At 41.3% G+C, this 20,018-nt stretch overlaps 1 protein-coding gene across 1 annotated transcript in view; it reads right to left on the bottom strand.

The window, feature by feature from the left end:
- The window catches only part of colec12 (collectin sub-family member 12), a 37,977-nt gene that overhangs the window by 13,383 nt on the left and 4,576 nt on the right, over positions 1-20,018 (bottom strand). Inside the window, exon 2 of the mRNA XM_083889912.1 lies at positions 17,493-17,543. Coding sequence (XP_083746038.1) covers positions 17,493-17,543 — 51 coding nt within the window. The remainder of the gene's footprint in view (positions 1-17,492; positions 17,544-20,018) is intronic.

Here is a 20,018-nt window from a genome sequence, read left to right as displayed (position 1 = left end):
GTGTGTGTGTGTGTGTGTGTGTGTGTGTGTGTGTGCGTGTGTTTCTCATGCTTACCAGGGTCGATGTGTTTGGTCAAAATCCTTTCATGGAGGGTTTCACAGTTCCGGATGTTCTAATAATCTGACAATAGTCTGCCAGATTATCATTAAATCATAATTAAAATGGAGCGTAAAAATGTATGGCAGCCCTGTCAGAACCATTTAAATCCTCACATTTTTCAATCCGAGCATAATTTCAATAATGTGCTGATGACTCGGAGTTTCTTCTAAAAGTTAGATAATTATTAGCCTATACCACAACAGTATTACAACCTCTACAAGCAGTGCCGTGGCATTTCTTTATCTGTGTCACACCATGTCAATCTTGCCACTGATTATAGGAATAGTCAAAGAAAAACGTAAAATCACAGAGCCAAACTTTAATTCAGGACTGGGAATAACATGTGAATAACTTTAGTTCATAAATTTCAAAGTTCCAAGACTTATTTACCACATGCAGTGTTATATAACCTGGCAGTGAGAAAAGCAATGATGCTTCTGCTGAATGGACATGGAAATTCATTCTGGGCAGGACAGCCAGTTGCTCTGTCCAGGGTCACAATATTTTCCCACCTCTTTTCAGTGTAGTGTTTTCTGTACCAAGGTATATTGCTGAAACATCACTTTCGTTAAAGACACGGTACACAGCACTGATGAAAACACTTCCAAGGTGGTCAGAGCACTTGTTGAAGTTGCAGTAAGTAGGAAGCCAGAAAAGTAGTTTTATCCAAAAGAGTTTCATCTGCAGGTCACATATCTCTGTCCTGAGCTTCTCTCACTAAATGACACACTTGTCCTTTAGACTTTTGCCAGGTTGTTCAAATGGTGTGAACTGAACATAGCCGAGGTGCTGCAGTGTTGAGAAATTGGACAGCAGCCAAATGTCCCAATCAACAGGCTGGATTCCTGCCACATAATCCTCAAGGGATGAATAAATATCAGAGGGGCTTAAAAAGAGCAGCGGTGGATGATACGGTGTCTTAGTATTATTATTAATCCACTAACAACCATGTGCCCCCTATTGTTTATTGCTTGGTTGCACTAGAAGTAGACAGATGTGCTTGTGTAAGTTTACCGTCTTTAGTCCATACATGTGTTAAATGTCATGGCTGGATTAAAAGCCACCATGACATTTAAAACAGTGCTGGGTGATATGACGATATTAGATCATAAGCAGCTAGATCGTGAAGGATTAGGATGTGTTGTGATCTGCCAGGCCAGAGAGATGGTAGTATGGTCTATAGAGCACATTCTATCCACTGCTCTTCTATGCTCTTGTGCAAATACATCAGCCAAATCACACTATTTTCTTGTCTGTTTCATGCCCACACTATAGAAAAATGACGATCAACCAATCATAACTAGTGCAGTGGATTTATTGGTCATACTGGTTTGGGTTTTCCCCAAACGACAAAGCGCAAACAAGAGTTGACCATGATGTCCTGCACACAGGAGCACCAGTCTTAACCACTGAGCTACAACTAGCCAGGTACCGGTTATAAGATCAATTTAGCGATACTGTTTTTTTAGACGTTTGTCAATGGCAGAGCCGGTGAAAAAGAAGACAGACAAAGCGAAAAACTGTTGTTGGAGGAAGAAATGAAAAGGAAATGTCTAACCGAGGGAGGAGCCAAACATGAGGAAACATCAGACTGGCTTTTCTGAGTGGACATGGCTCCACGGTTTCTGTTCATAAGCTCCATTAAAAAAAATGGAGAGGATCAGCTGTGAGTTTTTCTTACAGTGGTAGATAATGGATGGATGTTCACGGTCGTGATGTAAAAATATGTATTCCGAAAACTCTGATCTGTTCAGAAATTATCTTTGGCCTAAATTCTCTGTCACATCTTCTTCTTTTAGGGCTTTGGTTTTACATCGGGAAATAGTTCAGTTGCTCTGTTCAGTAACTTGCAAAATAATAAACAATCAATAGTTAAAAATCAATCGTGATCATGATTTTACTGTACACCCACTACTTATTTAAAATCATTTTAATATGCCAGTCATCTGTGGTTCAACTCTGTAATTGTTAATAAGTCCGCTAGCGGCAGAAGAAGAGAAAAAGAAAAGACACAGATGGCGACTGTTCAGTGTGATGTCTGCGAAACAGCTGTATTTCATTTGGACTCTGACTCAGTCAAAAAAAAAATAATCTCAACACTTATTCCCTTATTCCATGTACCTGCCATTAGACTCGCCGGCATGTCCCGTCTCACTAGAACTTTCCATGGCAACTCAAACACAGCCTGTACAGACTCAAGCCTTTTTTGTGTGAAGACCCTTTGTGTGGAGTGTTAATACTATGTTATATACAGTAAATGGGTGGGTTACCACAGGAATTCTCAGACTTCACACTCTTCTATTTCGTGTTGCATGAAAGCCGAACGATCACAAGCCAAAAAACCAGCAGTCGCAGCCAGGCCGTGTCTCTCTGCTCCACCTGAATAGAGTCTGACAGATGGCATTTTTTGTCTAAACGCTGAATTTTTCAGCTCAGTTTTCTAGTGGGGACACACATAATAATGAGTCTACAAACATGCACAATTTAAAATCTACAATTACAGCTCATTGTGGTACCAAGTTACACTTGGTAATTTCTATAATTATTCTGAAATACCGAACCAGTTGGGTTTCAGTTGAACCCAGAACACGCATAAGAAAACACATAGTTTTGTTGAGACAAAAAAGAAACTTGAATCAAGAGGTGTAATAAACATGCTAGTGGTACAATACGACTGCTTTCCAATAACAAATTCAACAATATTTATACACACTCACTGTTCTCATTCATGATTGTTCAAACTACAAACAAGGTCCCAGTTGGCTTCAGAGGAAAGTCAGCATCCCGGCATTGTAGTTGGATGGTTACCGACGTGACGATCTTTTTCCAGACATGAGCTCCAGACTATGTCCGAAGAACTGGGTCTGGACTTTTTCTGTAGTTTGTCATTTAAAATATGACAAACCCAGTTACCGATTGTCTGGGTCAGACGCGTTTACAACAGCAGGAGAATGTCCGGAGCATCCAGGCGTTTAAAGGTGACGTCTGGGTCACACATGCGAAAGGCAGGAACTTGCTCCACCCGCCCACTGAATGATCCACTAATTCTCCAGCTGTTTTCTCACATGAGCTCACTCTGATATTATCCAGAGATTGTATTAGCTAGCTGGCTACAGAGAATACCCAGAATTACTTACTGGATATTTGCATTCTCACATAGAACTGCAGTTCAGTGCATTTCAAGAAGCAAATCTGCTTGTGGACCCTTAAAATTTAATTAAATACCAGGATATTGGGTGTGATCTATCCAACTTGGATTTGTTTAATTTGATGATTAAATAAGCAGTTGTCAGGATTGCTAGTTGTAGTAGTTTTTGTATGCTAGAGTATAAGAGATCCATCAATCACCCATTATTGGTTTAATATAATTATCATGATATTATTTAGGAATCACAAAGCGCTCTTATTGCTAATTAGAATCCATTACCAAACATCCCTATAAATGACAAAAAAAGACAAATAACAAAAACTAAAGAAAAGGCTGTGCTGTCACTTTAGAGGGCAGTTCCAGAATTAGAGGTCAATTTACGCATCATCCATCCCATGTCCACTGCTTTATCCTCCATATGAGGATCACAGGGCTGCTGGTGCCGTTCCCAGCTGACATAAGGAAAAAGGTTAAATATTTACCCTGAAAAAAAACAATATTGGTTGACCACGAGTCCACCAAAGGGACCTGGGTAGTTCATAGCTATTGGCGCCCCATTGCTTTCTCGCTCTCTTTCTCTATAGTCTGCCCTGTGGTTGGCCAAATCCTCCAGTGACAGGATAGATTTAGTTGTAAGGCTGTAAACTGAGCCTAGTGAAGGTGCAGAGGTGTGGATATCTCTGAAATTGCTCAATTTGCATTTTGCTGAAAGGTTATTATGAGATTATTGATCAATAACCCCAAAATAACAAGGGCTCAGGAGGAACTTTCCGTGGTAACCGGGAGTGATTGTGAAATTGAACATGTAGGAACATCACTTGTCATCATTCCTCTGCCTTCATCTACACATTAAATGTTGCTGTGTTAAAGTGACACTAGAAGTAGTAACTTGTGAATCAATGATCACCAGCTGAAATTGCACTCACACTACTACATTTCCATCCCTGAACAATCCCTGTGGAGTTAGTATGAGAAGCCACTGTGAAGGACAGATGAGAAATTGAGAATTGTCATTATTCAGCAGATTATTTATATTTGACTGCAGATTGTAGAATTTCCAGTGTATGTGTCCACATTTTACACTTGAGTTTAGGTAAATAAAGTGACAAAGCAGATTAATGCTTGTCTCTATTGATGATCCACTGTAATTCAGACGAATAGTTTGTGTATTTGTACATCATCTTGCCTTGTGCAGTGCAGGCCTAAAGACAGTTCTACTGACTTCATTTCAAAGACAACAATCAACCAAGATTTAACAAGGTTCACTGGGGCGGTGGTGTCCAGTGACGTGCGGTGAGCTCTAGGGTAGGGTAGGCAGGCAGTCACAGACCAAGACGTGCACACACTAAATTAGTATTTCATACGTTGCAGACAGTGCACCATGCAATCTGAGAATATCAAGATTGTAGTACTGTACTATAACAGAAACTTAAACTGTGCGTGTGCGTTGCATGTTAAAGAGAGGGAGTGCACTTGCTTATTTCATTTGAAGATGAAGTCCATGCATCGTTCCTTAACAGAGTTGTTGATGACAGAGTTATAAAAGTCTCCTGACTTGGCCTTCAGAGTCTACAGAGTTTACAGTTGCTCTGTCCTTTTTCTTATTCCACTCATTTTGAAAAGTACATATCATTTTCTGTCCCTTCCTTTGGAGAAGCTCCGGTAGCTCAGGCGTGGGTCTCCCTCTACTAAAAGCTTGTTTAAGCCTCTCTTGTAGAGCTATCATTACACCTCCCGCTAAAATGCTGGACGTGCGAGAGGGCGTGACGGTGTTTTGACAATTCACGAAAGCAATGTGAACGTAAATGCAGCACAAACGTAGTACAGTAACGTCAATAGGCAGCGTAGCGTTGTGCTTTTTGACGTACATTTTAACTATACGGGAAAACTGACTGTGCATGTGCAAACAGTTCCATTCACTGGTCTGTGCCTTTGCTCTGTAATAGAACGCTATGGCGAATGGCTTGTGCAGCCGCTGCCTGACGAGAAAACAGAAAGTTATCGGAAATTAAAAATACAAAAATTTAAAAAAATAATCAAACCTTACATGAACTCAACCTCAAATTTTCCCTGACAGCCTAGGGTAGGCATTACCTACCCTGATTTCACGTGACTGGTGGTGTCCCCCTCTGGCTCTAAATAGCTAAGAGTTGCCAACTGGAATATTAACAAGTAAGCACTCTCCAACAGGGGAAGTTACTGCTGAGACAAATTACTGCGATATTAGCTTCTCTAAATTGCTGAGCTAGCCTTGCATGCCAAAGCTGTGATCCTTTTTTGTTCACTCACTGCTAACAGGTTTATGACAATTTAAAGTGGGCCCTGTCCCTCTACAACATCTGGACCTTGTTACAGTGGAGCCAAATCAAAGGGCACATGCAAACATTTGATACAGCATCCCTTCATGCCAGGCATCTTGAGGAAAAAAAAGGTGCAAGATTGGCAGTAGGCTATTTTGGGTGTTTTTATAAGAGATTTTCTCATTGGCCATTCACTTCCTTCTCATGGAGAGTGAAGGATTTACAACGAGAGATCTGTAAATTACATTCTTCAGGGAAAAAGTAAGGATGGCTGCATGTCTGAACAGTATGAGATGCCCCAATTACTCATACGCGCACACGTACGCACACCCACACACACACACACACACACACACACACACACACACACACACACACACACACACACACACACACACACACACACACACACACACACACACACACACACACACACACACACACACACAGTCCTTTGAAGTCTTATAATGACAATAATGGTGGAGAAGGCTACGTTAAGAGATACTCCATCCACGTTCAATACATAGATCTTATGACCTTTGTCCTGAATAAATAGAGAAGTCCTGCACTTTCACAAATGTTTACAGACAATTTGTTTTATTCATTAAGACCGATATGGTGATGTATCGCTATGCGATTGTCTTTCAATATATTGATTATCACAGAATCGTTCTATCGTGATATTATTATTGAACCATGTAACACGTATCATAATGTGAGGGACCCTGTGATTCCCACCCCGAGTTTTAATTGCTATTTGTTTGTCTATCTGTCGACTGAAACAAATATTTAACCAATTTCTGTGAACGCCACTTTTACACTTGGTACTAAAGTCCGTCCTGAGTGATCAGATCACATGTGGACAGCACTGTGTGCAGGCTCTGAACACTCCCTATGCTTCCTGAATGCATAAACATCACAAAAACATATTCAGAGGTGGCCTGGAGATGCATTAAATGCCTTTCTTTTTCTAATGAATTACTTTTACTTGCACTGTAATTATGTAGGTTTTTTCTGCACTTTTAAAGTCATTTTAAATATTTTACTTCTACATAAGTATGTTTTAAGTACTGTTTAAGTGCTGTACTTAACTACATGTTAAATCACATCTGTTACAGAGTAAAATTATGCATTTACATGTTTTTTTTTTGTCAGCACTTTAAGCAAAACAATAAATGTGAGATTTGTGTCCCCTACTACACAAGAAATAACCCCAACCTTGTGTCATCTGTACAGTTAGACTCCTTAAAACATGATTTTGTTCTCACTATCAGACACAATGTCAGTGTGTATCTGAATACAGTGCAGTTGAAATCATATTAAGCCAGAGTCCTTCTCATTTTAGGCTGCTTTGTAGTGTGGACAGTTTTAGGCTGGAGTAGCATTCACTCCACCAAAGTGAAGAGCAATTGTAGAAGAACAGCCAAATGGCGCACCTTTCTTCTTCTTCTAATAATAATAATAATAATAATTATTATTATTATAATAATAAAAATAAAAATTTCCGGCAGGCTGTATCGAGAGGTGCCCTCCATAATTTGAAGCTCTTCCACAGCTCCTCTTATCCTCCCATCCCCACCAAGCACCCTCTTAGTGAAACTAGGAAAAAAACAACTGAAAAGTCCATTAAGTACTCTGGCATGAATGAACTGACCTCAGTTCCATGGAGGTTGTGCAATATCAAGAGAACAAAAAACATTTGGAAACAATATCCACAGAACCAGGCAAACTGAGAAAAAAGGTATCCCTCTGTGAGAAACCTGAGGGTTTCTTTCTTCTTAGCTGAGCAGGTTGCTGATTTTTTTCCCCCCAAAGTGCTGAAATGCAAAAATATGGTCTAATTGGTTGAGAAAACAGTTATATGGCCTATTAAATGAAGTGATTCTGTCATTGCATCTGCATTTGGTTAGAGAAGGACAGACGTTACATATAGGTCATATACTGTATCGTAATCCCGTGAGAAACTTTAAAGCATGCAATTGTGCTTCATAAACAGAGCGGGCCACTGAGTTGGGGATATTTTGTGAGGCAGGATCAAATATATAAAAAAGTCTTCCAGTCAGCAGATTCCATAAAAGAGTGAAATTCAGACTCACTGTGTATTCCTCTCACTCCAGCAGTGTCATTAGGAGATAAAGAGTCTGAGGCAAATCTGCTGGCATGACTATCAGGGGAAGAAATGAAAACTATAGTGGACCGTGTTGTTTCATAAGTTATGAATAAAATGCAACGACAAACTGTGTGAGCACCCCTTTGATAGTCAATGCAGTAAAGTGCAATGATGCTGTTGGATCCCCCTCAAGGAGGCCCCTCTCAGTCGTCGCTGACAGCAGCCAGTCAGGTTTGTGATCTCTGCAGCCGGCAAAATACAAAAACTCGGCAGTCATCATGAAGCGGAATTATGCATCAGGAAGCCAGAAAAGAAAGAAGAGAAAGCCCGCCACAGCTATCCCCGACGCCTACCCCGGAGCCAACCACACGACTTCTCCCCCAGAGGGGAGCAGGCAGAGGCTCACGTAGGGATCCCAGCCGGGGTCCCCAAGGAACAGGAGACAGCAGGGTCCCGGATCCGCCCCGGGCAAGCCCCCCCGCGCAGGTATTGGTCAGAGGCCGAAAGACCTGCCACGGTGGACCCCACCCCCGCCCAGCATAGGGACCCACCGTCCACCCAGGGCAGGGCGCCCAAAGTCAGCCCCCGCCGGGCGACCAGCTCGCCGCCCACCATCAACCTTCTCAGGAGTCATGGTAAGCCACGGCCAGGTCCCCCGGGGCTCCCCCCGACAGACCGACAGCGGACCCAACTACCTACCGCAGCCGCCAGCGCCCCGGAGCCCCACAGCCGCCCCCCAACCCAAACCGCCGATCCCAGCCCAGCCGGGAGGCGGGCGGGACACAGGTACCCGGGAGGTCCCCCACACCCATCCCCCACTAAACTCCACTAAATTTGATGTGAGTTATAAAGGTGATGTGAGTAGCCTGAAAATTAATTATCACACAAGTGAACCTAAACATCAGTCCAGCATAAGGGATCTAGAGAAAAAAACGTTACAGGCAGTCAAACTCCTCATAGTTTGCTTAAAGGTGCATTATGTAATAAATCTAAAGCAACTGGCCATAAAATCCTCCTAATATGTCACAGAGACTCAGGAATAATATTCATATCACAAACTGAATTCACCAACAACAACAGTACAGCCAAAATATTTGCATTAAAAACATATTTTGCAGACTGCAAATCATGTTTATGTTTTGAAATCATGTTTTGGCATGTGGCGCCACCTACCGCCGTCTACCAATCATTGCAGTCAGTAGAGTCTCAGCTGTCAAGCAACCACGGGTTGCCAGTTACGTCAGAAAACGAAACCTAAAAGACCTCTGTATTTTGAATTTGAATGTAGTAACTGTTTTTGGCCACATTCTTACAAATGGCACCTTTAATACTGTAGCTACTAAATCACAGTGCATATCACAATTGTCTCCCACTAAAAAGCACATTTTATCATTTATTAAAACAAATATTATGTTAAAACAGACAGTTCTGCATTACCATTAATCACATGCATAAATTAAGAAAAATATGGAAGCCACAAACCAAAGTTATTGGTCTGTGTGGAGAACAAGAGAACCCCAAGCTCCTTTAAAAAAACCTCACTTTTTCACTTTTACAAGTGAGGTATGAAGTTTGCCAACACATGGTAATAAAAGAGCGGGACATGGGACAAGCCATGACCACTGAAAATGGCAAAACCCACATTAGATATAAAACTGTTTTCATTCCTGGTTTTAATCATTTAAAGGGTTGGGCAAAGTTCACACAAGTGAAGCAAGAACCTTCAGGATGTTGTAGTTTGGAAGTGGAATGTTCATGGTTCAATGTGCTGCCTCACTGGCCTCATTATTTCTCAAGAACCTAAAAGTTGCTAACTATACTCAACAAAAATATAAACGCACAAACTTGAAACGGTGAACAGAAATAGAATGTCATGACATTTGCTCAGATTCTTCATGCATTTGTTTATGGAATGATTTGTTTTGCTCAAACCCAGTAGTCCAGTGTCGCTTGGCCACTCCTAATGACTACAATCTCAGATTAAGTATTTCAACTCACCAGAGTCATGGAGCATGGCAGAGTGGTGGTCAATATGCGTGACCAGTACACAGACACTCCTTATGGTCTGGTCAATAAAAGGGCACACCAAAATGTAGACTTTTGTCACTTGTCAATATGCCACAGATGTCACAAATCATGAGGGAGCGTGCCATGCCGTTACAGCTGTGGCAACACAACTGCATGTGTATCATTCCACTGTCAGCTGCCTGTGGACTCGTTTCAGAGAGACTGGAACGACAGTGAACCGTGCACATGCCCGCCGGCCACGTGTTACCACGTCTGCTCAGGACCGGTACATGCGGCTCCAGCACCTCCGTGATTGGTTCCGTCCATCGACCAGAACTGGCAGTGAGACTGTTGGTCTGCACAACAGGCGGATTTCAGCGCAGAGTCAGGAACCGCCTGCAGGAGGTGAATCTCCGAGCACATCGACCACACCAGGGTCTCGACCTCACAGCAGCCCAGCAGAAATTGATCCTAATGCTCGCAAATTAAATCCACTTTATTGATACAGTTGTACTGTTATTTTTGGATAGTTACTCTGTTTTGTCACATACATTTTTTTTTAATGTGACAAAACAGTTTTTCTTTGTGCATTTATATTTTTGTTGAGTGTACCATGTCGACTATTAATGAGATGTAAATGTAACCATGTCCAAATGAAGAAAATTATTGAAATAACAAACATTCAGCGCAAAATGATCCCTTTCCACAACAGTATCCAAAATAATCTTGTGAATTCACTGACTTGTTCTTATTTTTCTTCCTCTTCCGATAAATTGTGGCAGGCTGTACACCAACAAGTGCAATGCTGCCCTCCACAGTTCAAAGTTCCCACTCACACCTTGAACTCCAAAATCACAGTTCAAAGGTTTCTAAATTACTTAAAAGTTAAACTTTTTAGAAGTATAGTACAGCCAACGGGATATTATAGTACAATAAACTATGCGATCGCAGTTCAATGCTAGCTCCAGTGTGTAGCTTCTGTAGCCCCCTCCTGAGGTTTTTTTGAGTAATTACCAAAATCACTGCCACTGCCTTGACCGAGGTTGATTGTCAAACTGCTGAATGTATGTCCAAGTCGTTTTAACGGTAGCATCTACTTCTGACCCCTTTTCAGTGTGTGCTTTTTCATGTTTTCAGCCAAACCACAACCATTTACAGCTGTCTCGCTTTGCTAAGGCTATGTAGCTGTTGCTCTTCCACGTCGTCTTGGTCACGCACGTTGTTTGGAGCATTGCGTGAACTCAATTGGACATTCCTTTGTATTTACTAATGCAGCTCTTTGCTCAACAAAGTAAAGTCCAGTCTGCATATCTCACAAACAATTTATAGTATTTCGCAAAAAAAATCTATTTATCGGGAATGTTTCAAGAAATAAGTGAGAACAGGTGTTTTTGTTAAATACGGGCGAACTACTGCACTCAACTATATACTCAACACTGTGCAGTTAATCTTGTAAATATGAAATCTGATGTAAGTTCAGAAAAGATACACACACACGCACACACACACAGCTGACCTGAAATGGTCACTGAAACACTTGAGATCTGATTCAATGGAAGAACTACATTAACGTACACATAGACATTTTTCTGTATCTCCAGAAATGCAAGTGCTAAAGCATAAACAAGAAAAACTGAGCTTTTTTTTTTTCTTTTGCCAAGTAATCACAGCCAGAGCAACCAGCTCACCACAGCCAGTTTTGAAAGCTGGGTAGAAAGAAGAAATGTGACTCGCAGCAGAACAAAGAAAAACACATTTCATTCGAGCTCTCTGTTGTCTTTCAATGAAAGGAAGCAGCAAGGTTGATGTTGGCCTCATGTGGAGCCAAAGGACTTCCATCAAGTGCAATACTGATGTTGAGCCACATGCAGACCTTCTTCACTCAGCCGACCTTGGAATAACAAAAAATAATGACCAGGGCATGAATGTGGATCGTGACAGACCTGAGGCGGCTGACAGAAATCGTGTGTGTTGTTTTTGTGCGCGATGCCAAATCCTGCCCCGAATGGAGAGCTTAACAAACACCCATTATGGCCAACAGATGACAGTCGGTCGCAGTGGTGTGAGGGAGTTTGATGAGGTGGTTAGGCTGATTTTCGTCAAAATAACTATGTTTATATATAAACCAGTAACAGACAGACACTGATCTACAACTGTAGAACTGTCAAACTTCATATCCGAAATCTAGCTGCAAGAGAGAGACAGAGCGGTCCAGGATAAAATGCCTGGTGACTTGATTGGTGTGTACTGGTAAATCAATCTTTAGCTCTGTGTGCGCAGAGATTTGCTAGGGTTCGTGTGGCGTGAATTTAGTAATTTTCCCATTTCGGCGTTAGTCCACACATAGCCTACGTGGACGACTTGGCATACACCTCCAGTTTGATTCCACCCAGACAACACATGTTGACTGTGTGTACTTCTTGAAGCAAAACACTTTTCAGTCATGTCGATGGCATATTCTTGGTTTGGTCAAAAGAGACAACGAAGAAGAAGAAGACGTAATATTGGAAAACTGCTTGACATTATACAATAAAGTCTGCTGGTACCCACACATGTACAACTCAATGCTCAAAGAACATTAGGAAACACAACCAAGAGTGATTTCTTGGTGCAAAATCATCGCTTTTCCTCACTACTTGTTACAAGCCAAATACCTTTTGGCCATGGTCTGCACCACAAAGGGTGCTCTATCTTATTACCTGCACCAAAGAGAGTATGTGGTCACCCGTGTCTCTCTGAAAAACAGAACTCAAAAAGTAAACAACAGATTTTGTTGAGGTCGTGGCCAAAGAAAGGATACTGAAACTATACCTAAGCAACAGGGAAGCTAATGCTACAAAGACAACAAAAAGCATTGTTGGAAAGACTTACATGAGTTGAGACTGTTGAGGCAAAAGCAGCGGAAGTAAGGTCTGCTATGTGGAGTTAATGGGAGCTAAGTCGCTAATATCTGCAGTGCAATGTCTTTACTCTATGTTATACTCCAGACAGCTGGAACACATTTTGATCTCCAGGCTTGATAACACATGGAGCCTGCACTAGTTCAAGCCTGGTGGAGTCTCCTTATAGTCACATGTTCTATACTATCCAACTATAAAACCAACTTCTATCCCTGCCAATAGCAGTTCATTTCACTTTAAGGTTCCAAAAACAGTTGTTCCTAGTGACACCTGTGGCTATAACAGAAGTACAGCCTCGTTGCTATGCTTGCACTAGCACTTTTTATGCTTTTGTGAGGTTTATGTTGGAGTCTGTGTTGTGTTGTGCTGGGAACTGGTCCTTTGTTGACATTAACAGACTCAATTCCTACGCAAACTTCAACAACTCCGTTCTCACTGCTCAGCTCTGGTAACAGTGGATGGAAGGTCAGCCGCTGATGTTTACCTGAGGCATTCAGGAGTGCATGTAACATAGCATCCTTTACAGATAAGTGGAACATGTGAGAATCTAAACATCCAGAAAGTCAGAGTACAGGCCATTGTAGGGAAACAACAATTTAATTCATGTTAAGATCTGCTCATTTACTGGCATACAAACTGTTGTACATGCCCCTTTAATAACTGAGCAGCTACATCTTCACTGCTCCTTTGCTTTCCCTTTCCTTTCTGCCTGTTACAATTTTGTGCATTAAAGTAATAGTTACATATAACCCTGAGCTCACTCCAGTCTGTCTGCAGTGAAAAATAAAATACACTGCACAGCCACACAATACCATGATTTTCACAAACGTAAACACAACTGGCAAATTGAAAGTCAGAAGACACAAGACATTATGAAGTTGAAGAGACAATGCAGACGTCTTCAGGTACATTGGATTACCAGTCACTGTTTTAATTTATTGTAAACTTGAAGCACATACTAGTTTTAATAATTCACTAAAAATAAACTACAAAATACAACATTTTACAAAAGCTTTATAATCATTTTGATGCCTCACTGACCTGTAAAAGGGAGAATGGAACCTCTTTCATCTCCACTTTATAGGTGCAGTTTGTGTACAGATCAGATATAGTAATGGATGATTAAATCCAGAAGGAGATAGAGGAAATGAGAACATAATAAAAATGCAGTAATGTACAGTAATAATATGGATTTAAAACACAAAGAAGAACAACAACATGGTTTGGTGAGCAGGCAAAAAAGTGATGAGTGTAACTTCATGACAATTAGATTCGATGTATGTCGAACAGCAAGCATGTTCAGCAAAAGTTACAGTCTAGAAATGAACTTCTTGTCAGTATAGTATGGAATATTCAGACAAAATATGCCTCTATAAAGAACACAAATATAACATGTGTACTCCACAACACTTTTCCACAGTCATTATTGCCTCTTATGATATGTTTACTGGATGTGGACACATTCCACCACCAACTGGTGAGATGAGCAGCGCCAGCCTTCATTTCTTATCACTGCAGCTGAGTCATGAGGGGTCTGTTGTTCTGACCTACGTCTGTCTGTCCTAGCACTAACAGTGATCAGAATGCCTCACACGAGCTTTAAGCTGGTCTCTGCCAGGATGCAATGATTTGTGTACCGTCTGGGACGCATTCCTGCCTGCCTGCAATTGGACCATCCTGGTCTGACCCTCTGTCTCTCTGACCAGTCACAGTCTGCTCCTATAAACCGTTTTCGATGTGGAATACTGATCAGCTCAGCAGCACGCTGTGTTGTTGTCTCTGTCTCTGTTAACAATGTCATTCTTTTAATGTTTGCTCCCTCTCTCCTCCACGGACTCGCTCCACTCTTTATTGAAAACACGAGCGAGTAATCTTTCATTGGGACAACAGAACATTGCACTGTGTGCATGCAGGCCCTGGAGGGGGGGTTGTAAGTAACAGGCAGGGATTCTGAAAGCATTCTTCTCTGGTAATAAAGTCCCGGTAAATTAAAACCACTTGCTGTTTTGCTCCCAAAATAAGTTGGGTGAGGAATGCAGCGCTTCATCTGAAAAAAAAAAAATGTCGACAAATGTTTTTCTCTTGAATGTGTAGATAATAGAAGAAATTGGGCACTGATAAATTTCAATAAAGGATGCATTTGTAAATGTCTAATTTATATAATCATATATTTTGATTATATTTCCACCTTTTTACAACCATTTTTGAGCAAAACAGGAAAACATTCTCTGCTCGTGCACAAGCACAGAGAGTGTAGTTTAAAAGACATGTGAGTAGTAGTAGAAACATATGTCTGCTATATTTTCTAGATCTAGATGAGAAGATCAACACCATGCTCACATCTGTACATAAATTGCAAGCAACTCCAGCTTGTCTGCTTTCAGCCGTTATACTTGGCTAGAGAAATCGCCTCTTAGCTTCACAGGGATGCACAATATTATGGGCACGATATCTGTATCAGCTGATATTGTACTTCAATATGACTTGAACGAACATTAAGATCCCCCGATATGACTAATGACAAAGTCCTTTTTTTTTTTGCACAATCTATCTATAAAGCAAGTTGTGTCTGTCTGTGTGTCTGTGATGGGCATATCTTACTGACCATTAGTCAGATGGACCTAAGATTTTGGATATGGGTTGAGCATGCCCGATGGTGTGTATCCTTGATTTTCAAAAGTATAGTTTTACCATGAGTGAGTTTTAAAAAAAAATGCATGGGTGTGGCCACAATGGACGAGGTTCTACAGGTCGCGAATACCTACTGCTCTCTTCATATTGGTGAAATACCCTGCGATAATGTAGACAATAGCCTACTGGTAACAAACTAGGGATGGGACTTTTTTGTCGACAAATCGATCAACAATCGACACATGCGCACCTCCACAAAAGAAATTACGAGTAAAAAAAGTTGAAGTGTCAAAAAAAACGTAAAGTTCACAACCACTGAGGTTGAGGAAGCTGTGCATGAAAAGGTGATCCTGCAGGGAGCCTGCTGTCTCTGCGCATGATGGTGCGCGCGTCACCGGCTCGTTCTCTCGAGTAGCTGTGCGCATCCAAGCGTGTGTGTGTGTGTGTGTGTGTGTGTGTGTGTGTGTGCGTGCAGTGCGAACGAGGTTGCATTAAGTTTAGGACGGGGGTGGGGGACATGACACAAGCGCTACACCAATGAACACGGCATCTCACCCAGTCAGGATCACTGTACTTCACTCTGGTGGACACCTAACGAGCGCAGGTTCAAAAACCTGAGCCGTCTGGCGACACGCGCGTTCCAGCGCAAAGAGCCCGCTTTTTCTTTTCTTTTTTTTTGCCCCTCATATTTATTACCGTTGTTCTGATGGTCAATAATGGACATTACAGCCATGTTTTTGAGCCTAAAATGAAGTAGTACAGTGTAGAATAATTGCCACCCCTGCATTGCTGCTGTTGCTGTTGCTGTTGCTGTAAAAAAAAAAAAAAAAATTGACACGTGGACCTCGACAATCGACTCTAAAAATGTGTGAAATTCCCAACCCTATAACAAACATTTTTTAATGTTATTGACGTGTGTCATAGCCTAGCCCGACAGTTTTCATTAGCCCAAATAGCTTGACAGTTGAATTTTGAATTCATTTACGTAGGACGTGTATCGCAGCAATTCACTGTTTCCAAGGGGACAAGTTTCAGGGGAGCTCCAGCCCACGTCTAATTGTGTGGATAGGTGCATAGGTCTCACTTTGGTGATAGCCACACCAGGAATACACTATCAGTCACCCAATTTGCTCTGGATTTCCACGGCACATACTTTCTATGGGCACTGCACTAGATAATAGAATACATAACAATCAACACTGTGACATGGATATGCAAAATATGATGTCAATTTTTACTTGCCCATAGCATAGCTGTTAGCATTAATGTTTGTAGAGATCCTTACTTTTTCAGAACATGGTAAATGGTCTGTATTTATATAGCACTTTTCTAATGTTGATGACCACTCAAAGCTGCTTTACACTACCGGGAATCAAACACAAGACGACTTGCTCTACCACTATTTATGCCAAATATCTATAGTGGTGTTTTTTTTTTTACTTCCCCTGACTCATTTTGCAGCTAAAGTCAGAGCAGTCTGGGTCAAACTGATGAGGCATAATACAGGAAATAAAGGAGTTTGTTGGTATTTAGAAAGATGTTGTGTTTTGCTGTATGTGAGTAAGACAAATCAATGGCTGGATGCACAGTAAAACAGGAACATAAATACAAGCGCTCAGGCAGTAACTTGGGAGGGGATTTCAAGAGTAGATTTTCTATATTTTTCTATTTTCCTTTGTGGAAATGACTGTGGTTTGAGTCAGGTGATCTTCTTAAACTTGAAGAATGTGCTAATGTAACACTTCTGAGAGTGCTACACTCAGCTGAAGAGTGACCAACATCTGGCTGATGGGTAAGGTTTTTTATTGCCAGATGCGGGTGTGATAGTGAAACTGTAGAGAAATTCTGGATGCCGTGGTTTTTGAATTTCTGGGAACCAGATACATTCCGGATATTATAAGAAGGGGAAATGAGCAGAGGCAGACTTGTGAGATTAATTTCAAGTTATTAATCTTGCGTACTTTGGTACTGAATGAAATACAAATATGCTGATTGCCTGACAAGGCTGCAAAGTCAGCCGCCGGGTTGGGAACACCCAGGATGCTGCGGTTTCTCGTTCTACTGTACCTCACTGCTGTTATAACAGAGAGAAATGAAAGCAGTGGCCAAAAATAAGTTGGTTTCTGACAAATGAGGCATGCCCTCTTTTTAACCTGGGGAATTATTATAGGTGTGTGGCAAAAAAAAGAGAGCTAAATATTGTATTAAAAGAAAACATCCATTCATCTCATTGATGTATCCAGAGGGATATAAACTCGAAAATCTGGTGTACATTAAGAAGTAACTTGATACTTACCAAACCTCTTGTAACCAAAGGACTGCACCTCCTCTTCATCAGCAAAGTCGTCTACGGGGAGAAGATACATAAAAGTATTCATTGTGAATTAAAAGAATGACATCCCCCTATACCCCCCCCTCCCAACGAAACTGCTACAGTCTTTATCCGCACATAAATTTGCTCTGTTTATTATAAACTGTCTCTCCACTAATGGAGCCTGAGATGTGCTGTTGAAAACTCTTGTAAAAAGATGGGAAGATGGTCATGAACTCTTACAATCAATTCCACATGGGCACCTTTTCAGACACCGTATTGTTTCAACAAGAGCCATTATTCTTCCATGGCCACAGTTACACACACACTTGTTTCAACCCTGTATTAAAGGCCAATGGATCTTTTCTCTGGGCTGTACTTGAGATATGAAACCATATGATACCATACCATACCTTACAACCTTAGTCTCATTTTTACCTCTACCCCTTTGATCCTTGGAACAGTCAAGGGGTGATGGTTAAATATTTACTCCTAAAAAACATGCCAATTTCTGCAGTCCACAATGCTGTGGAATAATATTAAAAAGAAGCATGCCAAGCAATGGCAGTAATATTTCTTTGGATTCAGTTAATCTAGGAAATATCTTGTAACCCTCCAGTTAAAGTGTGCCCCTGTTTGTAGAGTTTCCACCTACCTAAACTACCGGGGTAGGGTGGTGATGGCAAGGGGTGAAATGGGATTCAGCCTTATTGTTTACACTGGAATCTTTTTTTTTATTTATTTTTTTATTCTTAGTCAGCTAAATTCAAGAGAATACATGATGAAATAAACAAAAGTTACACAAGCACGTCGTCATCAAACACTTGAGCGGAGACACAGGTGGAGGCGTGAGAGGAGTAGACAGGGTAAGAGATCCTCGCTAGGCTACAATCAGCCTTGCAAAAACCTGCTGCTCCCAACATTTTTCTCACCAATGCCGCTCCCCCAGCCAAGATCCATGTAGGTTCCACATCCATAATGGTCCGAAGCGGGTTTATCCATGGTTTCCATGGTGGTCCCACTCCTTTTTGCCCACATGGGCTTCCCATATGGGCCTATGCTACTCAAACCATATGGGACCTGTATAATAATAATTTGCCCACTTCAAGCCCATGTCGACTTAGTACTCATTTATCCAGGTAGCCTGAAATGAGTACTGTGGACATGGGTAGAAGTAGGCATGGGCTTGAGGTGGACAAACACAGGTAGGGCCACCATGGAAACTACAGACAAACCCGCTTGGGGCCCACATAGACATGCTGACTGGGGGACAACATCAGACTGTGGACTACCAATAACTGATTGGACAGTTGCATCATAGTGGTAATGTAGACTTTGCAGCATGAAAACATCCCTGATGTGCTGAGCTAGCAGACTGCACAGTCAACTCTGGTAAGACAGTGTTTACATGCAGAGGTGTGAATCTTTCTCAAAATTTGACCCAATTCTATTAAATATCTCCAAATATTGTTTTATTCAAAATTGATTCAGTACATAGAAATTTAAAGGTCTACCCTGCTCAGAAAGAAACATTGTCACCATGAAAGTAAAGATTAGGAAGCATACTTTAAGTAAAAGTTACTTAGTTACTTTCTGTGGGGTGTGAGGGTAGTATAAATATGACAAGGGCTCAGAAATCCAAAACTATTTTGGAGCTCATGCAACCGGCACGACACAGGATATTACGTCACTTTTGGCGCACGCCCTCTATGTTCACGCGCCAGTGCTGGTGCTAATCACATCATCATTCGTCTGGTTCTGGTGTATATTTTCCCCCCTGTAGGTCTCCATTGTACTTAAAAAATACAAAATACACAAAAAAAAATATTAAATACAGTAACTTGAGTAAATGTATTTAGGTACTTAGTTATTCCTTATTTCCTGCCCAGAGAGTTCACATGAACTATGTTTAATAAAAGATTGTGAGTAGTAAGTTTTACTGCACCTTATATTTACTTGTTTCCTTTGTGGTAGTTGAAATTATGCACATGCATGCATGTACTGTATATGTGTACAAGTGATCTGTGTTTGACTGTGTGACAGCTGAGTGGGTGAGTGTTTGAGTACGAGTGTGATTGTGTACATAATTTATCCTTTATTTATATATTTTATGCTGCTCGCAAGTGTGTATGAAACATGCGAACATGGATATTAATCATTAAAAGACACCAAGTCTCATTGCGATTAGCGCCATTCCTGTAACTAAACTAGAGATGGCACGATAGCCCTTTTTCACGTCTGATCACAAACTCCAGTATCTACTGATACCGACTTCAGTCCAATACAATACTTACTGCATTTGAAGTGAACCGAGACCTTCATTTTTAGATGGGCCAGAGTTTGTTTCTTGGGTGCGGATCAGAGTTTGGTTTCGCATTCACACCTACCCAAACAAACTTCCTGAGCAAACAAACTAGGATTCGATTTAGAAGGGCTGGTGTGAATGCACACATAGAGGCAAACATCCATCCACTCACACTCTCACACCTACGGTCAATTTAGAGCGTCCAA

This window comes from Microchirus variegatus, assembly GCF_963457635.1.
Source record: "Microchirus variegatus genome assembly, chromosome: 5".
In the NCBI taxonomy this organism is placed as follows: domain Eukaryota; kingdom Metazoa; phylum Chordata; class Actinopteri; order Pleuronectiformes; family Soleidae; genus Microchirus; species Microchirus variegatus.
This window is presented reverse-complemented; position numbering and strand designations above follow the sequence as displayed.